This window comes from Micropterus dolomieu, linkage group LG07 (assembly GCF_021292245.1).
Source record: "Micropterus dolomieu isolate WLL.071019.BEF.003 ecotype Adirondacks linkage group LG07, ASM2129224v1, whole genome shotgun sequence".
In the NCBI taxonomy this organism is placed as follows: domain Eukaryota; kingdom Metazoa; phylum Chordata; class Actinopteri; order Centrarchiformes; family Centrarchidae; genus Micropterus; species Micropterus dolomieu.
Genome location: NC_060156.1, coordinates 20,791,645 through 20,797,383, shown reverse-complemented (window position 1 = coordinate 20,797,383; position 5,739 = coordinate 20,791,645). Strand labels below are relative to the sequence as shown.

The window sequence follows — 5,739 nt, the reverse complement described above, 5'->3', positions numbered from 1 at the left end:
TGCTGCTCCGCCTCCTCCTCTTCCTCCTCATCTTGCTCCTCTTTCTCGCTCAGTTCCTCTCCAATCACGTCTAGCCGTGCCTCCTGCCTGTTTAGCACTTCCTCCTCCTCCTCCTCGTGATGGACCCCCGCCTCCTGCAGCTGCAGCCGTCGCTCCTCCACCAGCAGGAGGCGCTCTCTGACAGCCTCCGCTGCAGCTGCCGTGTCGCTGGGACTCCCGAAGTACTGCTCGCTCCTGGAACAACAACACTTTGACTTAGGAATTTTTGATAATATGAAGTGCGCGTGTTTTTGGTTATACTTCCAATAATCACAGAAACCTGTCAGAGGGGTATGACATGCAACAAAAGGTGCAACGGTTGGAAATGAACTAGGGGTGTTGCAGTTATGTGGCATGCGTTATAACAGGTGTCTTTCAACCCAATGTTGCCCATTCAGCCCACTAATTTACAGTTTTCGTTTACTCTCGCCACTCTCATAGCAGCTTTTTTCTGTTATACAGCTAGAAACCCACTGTGCGCTACCTGCTCAGCTCCATGATGAACATAGTAGAACATTTAGCAGCTACAGAGCCAAGCATTTCCCTCAGCAGTTTTTAGAAACCAAAATCAAAGCTAAAAGAAAGTGAATATTGGTTTCATACTTGTCAGGCCACCAGACACACAAGTCCAGATGAATGCTAATGATGCCCTCTTTGTCTGCTGGATGCGTAAATAGGCAACTGCTTGCTAACAAGTTTGACATCAACTGAATAAGGTGATGATATGTCAGTCTTGTGTTCACAGCTAAAGGACAGGATTGGGGGCTAGGCATGTAGCGTAAGTCTCCAGGGAAAGCACATCATTGCAGTGTCCCCCAAAGTGACAAAAACAGATTTGTGTACCCATCAGGAAAGATAACAGGCATGGTCAGTTTGTCCAGCAGAGTTTTTCCTGAAGAGTCGACTTCATCCAGAGAATCTGGGTCCACACATTGCTGCTGTAACACCTGAAACACAGCAACAACACACGTACAGTACTGAAGTTAAATCTGTACTTTAAACGCCCATGTGGCAAGGGCTGTGATTTTGTCAGCTGCTTCTACAAGTGCACCAACTGAGCCATTGTTAATTTCTACCCAACATCAGCTGATCCTATCGGCCCGCTGATGCACAGATTAAGCTCTAGTCTCCACACCCACAAACTGCTACTGCTGCAACACCTGACAAATACTACAGTGAGGTCTCTCAGCTTGTCTTACCCTCTCGGCAGCGGTGTGGAAGCTCAGAGCCAGCTCCAGTCTCTGTTGTCTCTCCTCACTGCTGACGCTGAACTGTTTCCAGACTCGGTTGAGTCTCGGCAGAGTGTCTCCAGACGAGCGTGTCGTACAGCGCAGAGACTGACAGAGGACGACGGTCGCCTGCAGCAACTGACGGCCGTAATCATAGGTGCTCTGAAGGAAAAGACAGAATTATTTTGTCAATCTTCATCTCAAGTTGACAGTCTTCACTCTATGGCATAGCATGTCAGACACGTTGGTACAAACTTAAATGTCTAATTATTGGAAGGAGTGCCATGAAATCTTTAGGGCATCCTCCTTTTCTCTAGTTTAACTTAGCCAATACTTTGATTTCAAAACTAATCAGCCTAAACTGTAATTTGTGTTTAGTGCTCAATAGCAAATGTACTAAGATGGTGAACATGGCAAACGTCAGCATGTTGTCATTCTTAGCATGTTAACACGCTGGTGTTAGCATTTAGCACCTCCGTACCAACAGTAAGTAAAGCCTCACAGAGCCAAAACTAGACCATAATAAGCTATAGGAGGCTCAGATAACAAAATAAAACTATTTGTTAAATAAAACTACTATTTAAAGCTGCTCTAATCAATATTTTTACATTAACAATAGATAAAATGACTACTATTAGTCAGAAAGTGTCTCACCTGAGCGACATCCACAAACTTCCTGTGTTTGTCCAACATTGTCCTCGTCTCCTGAGACTCGTCGCCCAGTCTAACGTGAGTCTTCAACAGGGCGTCCAACAGCTCGCCAAGCCACTCTACTGCCTGAACACACACAGCTCAAAATATCAATATCAATACAGGAATGTTGTTGAATGTTGTTGTATGTGTTGTTCTTGCGCGTCCTACCTGTAAAGCGTCTTCTTCACATTTGAACAGTTGAACCATCTGCAGCATCTTCAGCCTCCTCACGTCCACCATGTCTTCACACCTGCAGCACAGGACAGAACAAAACGATATACTACTGATTCAACTATTTTTTGAGTCTCACTCAAAGTGAAAGTTTGTCCTGAGGTTGGCACTAGAAGAAAGGCCACGGGGTCAAAATCTAAACAGTTCATCCTCTGAGGATCAGGAATGAGATCCTAACATTGAAAATCTGACCAGTGGTTGTAGACTAGTACTTAATCTGTTTCATTCCAGAGTGACCAGAACAACATTAGCATCTTTAGCCGTGTGGCAAGGCATCGCTGCTAAACTCTGCTGTTATAAGAAATAGAAGAAGAAGAAAGTTACCTCTGCTTGCGGAGCTGCATCTCCTCCATCACAGCCTGGATGTGCTGAACGTTCTCCTGTTGTTCTCCAGCTGGACTCTCCGTTTCCTCCAGAGACCAGGAAGGCTGCGTGCACATCTGCTCCAGCAACAGCGCCCCCTTCTGACGTAGAGAAGCAAGACCTGCCTCTGTACGGAGGGGAGACAGTTCAACTTTTCTGCACCAATCATTTAGCAATGTGTTACTGTTTGGGTCTAAAAGATGTAAATGTACAAACATAAACAGAAGAAAACCCACAAAAAGATGTTATTATATAAATTTATCATTCAAAGCACGAACCGACAGTCTGCAGCTTCTCCTCCAACAGCTTGAGGTTTTGCTGAATGGAGGCTCCATCAGCTGGAGCCACATCAGCACAGAGCATGCCCAGCAGACCGTCCAACTGCTGGGACAACTGAAGAGAAAGACACAGAGCTTTGATTCATGGCCACTTGCCCAGATTTTGGCTTCATCCTGGAATCTTCTGGCTTTAGTTTGTGAACAGTGCATGGAATGTGACCCAGGACTGTAGGGCTCTGCAGCGGTTGATTAAAATTGCACAGAACATCGTTGGTACCCATCTACCGAGCATCAGTGATATCGGTGAGGTGAGGTGCCTGCACAGAGCCCGCAGGATACTAAAAGACGATACCCACCCAGCCACAGCCTGTTCTCCCTGCTGCAGTCTGGCAACCAGTATAGAAGAATCAGCTGTGTGACTCCTCAACTCCACCTCATCCTTGTTGTCCATCCATATAGTTTTATATTTTTTCTTTTTTGATAAGCAAGGCTAGGTACAGACTGTGTGTGTGTGTGTGTGTGTGCGTTACCTCCTGTGTGGTGCTGTGGAAGCCCTGTGCGGCCTGCAGGACGTTCTGTCGGCCTTCCAGCTGAGCCGCCTGTTGGTAGCAGACGTCGCTCAGCTGCTGCTGCAGCGCCTTCAGCTCCACAACTTCTTCCTCCTCCCCGGCACTGAGCAAGGCAGCGATCTGCTGGTTCAACTCCACGTACACCGCAAACCACTCCTGTACAAACACACATATAGACAGACACAGAATCAGCCTGAGCTCACATTCACCAGTGTAACCCATACATCCCAACATCTATACTCTGTAACTATAGTTTTTAGTTACACCAAGCTAAAACTAAAACACTCTAATACATTACCCCTGCAATAAATGCTGCCTTCAAGAAGGATATAATGTTCTGTTTTTAAAAAAAAAAATGCTACATATTCTGTGAAATGTAATTTTCATATGACACAGAAACTGAGAGAGCAGTTGCTGGGAGCAGTTATTTTAGAGAGAAACGTCTAACATGTTAGGATATACATTTATTGAATTTCTTTGATTGATACAACTCTCATGCTTGTGCGTTAAATATGAGGCTGAAGTCAGGAAACAGTTAGCTTAGCATAAAGACTGGAAACAGCAGTAATTAACATTCTGTGTGTCGTTTTGTTTGATGTGAGTTTTGACTATGTCACTTTTCCCAGCCAGAAATGGTAGTGGCCATAACCCTTGTCATATCTCCACTTCTGGTTTTGAACAGATTCCTCAATAGAGATCTAACATACTAATTACTATGAATTTGAGATGTTGGTAGGCTGATTTTGTTTCCTTTGGACAGAACCAGACTAGCTGTTTCCAGTGTTATGCTAATCTAATCTAATCTAGCTAAGGCTGTAGCAACAGATATGAAAGTGGTATCAATGTTCTCATCTAACTTTCTGCAAGAAAGACAAGAAGTGTATAAAGGATGCCAAACCATTCTTTTAATGTTTGTCATGTCAGTTTAAGAGTTTTTATTTCTGTGGCTTAACATGAATTAAAATGTGCAGACGATGAGTTGTCCGTACTGTACCCACTACTGTGTGTGAAGCTCTGAGTCTCAGTTACTGCAGTGATCACACCATGAAAGTGTCAGATGAAATTCATTGAGATTGAATGACAGTGAATTTATTTCTGCAACATTCTTCTGACCTTTTTACGACTACAGACAGATCTTTGTAACCCCAAATCTGATTAATCCATTTGACCTTGGTGTGTGTCGGTGTGCGTATGTGTGTGTGTTCAATGTGCTGCATTACACTGTGCTGGCTCTCGATCTCCTCGTGTTTCTGCTGCAGGGCCTGAGCAGCTCGAATCGAGTCTCCGATTGCCTGCTGAGTCTTCAACAGCTCTGATCCTGGACCCTGCAGCCAGGTGACCACCTGAGAGAAAGAGAGAAAATGCTAAATACAGACTTGTGATCTCCTAGGGAGGGAGAAGTGAGAGGAAGTGTGAGGAGCTGGTTCTGGAGGTAAAAGTCCCATAGACAATGTCAGCTGAGACACATCTGAAGCACTTGCAAACTGCATGGACATGAAACTCTTCTGGTTGAATCATTAGTACAAACAAGGAGTTGTCAGAAAATATCTGGCTTTCATCTGACAGTCCATAGTACATGCCGTGTATACACAAATGTAAGATGAGAGATTAACTACAACTCCCAAAGTGCATTTCTTAAGAAACATCCAATCACAAAGCTTAAAATTATGTTACATGCACCGCTAACAGCAGGTAAAAGCTATGACCAGTAGCAGTTAAATGTAATTCAGCCATAATTCATATTATTTACACTTGTGCTTTTCCTACTGGCACATGTCAAAATGTCTGCAGTGAAAAGGGGCCATTGGGAGACATATTGTGGATTGTGCAGATCTCCTTCAGTCTCAGTAAGTCTCTGAGATGCAGTGCAGCAGAGCGACCAGCAGGGGGCTACAGGCTCTACTTGTCTCTCTGTGAAGGAGTTCACATACTTTCCATGTAGCATGTGAACTTCTGTATTTCTTAAATACATATGTTGTATTAAAATCACTTCTTAAAATAATTTTCTTTGATATACTTTGGCAACACAAATATATATATTGGTTACAGTAAATCTGTAACGCCACCTTTAAATTTTTTTTGTGTGTATATTACGTGTATATTGTGTGTGTATATACACACATTTATGTCTTACAAAATAAAATCATATACAGCAATTATGATGCTCACCATAGTACTATACAGTACAGTAACATCTGGAACTGTCTATCCAGATGTGAGTTTCAGTATCATGATTTAATTGTATTTATCAGGTCAGTGATGCCTTAAAGTACAAACACACACAGTTTGATCCAGAACTAGGCCAACCACCCCCCCCCCCCCCCCCCCCCCCCCCCC

At 43.9% G+C, this 5,739-nt stretch overlaps 1 protein-coding gene across 2 annotated transcripts in view; it reads right to left on the bottom strand.

The window, feature by feature from the left end:
- The window catches only part of sestd1 (SEC14 and spectrin domains 1), a 20,322-nt gene that overhangs the window by 2,126 nt on the left and 12,457 nt on the right, over positions 1-5,739 (bottom strand). For both annotated transcript variants that reach the window (XM_046053698.1, XM_046053697.1), the window contains exons 11-19: positions 4,623-4,745; positions 3,364-3,558; positions 2,834-2,948; positions 2,517-2,682; positions 2,130-2,211; positions 1,923-2,045; positions 1,239-1,430; positions 883-986; positions 12-234 (exon numbers count right to left, since the gene is read on the bottom strand). In XM_046053698.1, coding sequence (XP_045909654.1) covers positions 12-234; positions 883-986; positions 1,239-1,430; positions 1,923-2,045; positions 2,130-2,211; positions 2,517-2,682; positions 2,834-2,948; positions 3,364-3,558; positions 4,623-4,745 — 1,323 coding nt within the window. The remainder of the gene's footprint in view (positions 1-11; positions 235-882; positions 987-1,238; positions 1,431-1,922; positions 2,046-2,129; positions 2,212-2,516; positions 2,683-2,833; positions 2,949-3,363; positions 3,559-4,622; positions 4,746-5,739) is intronic.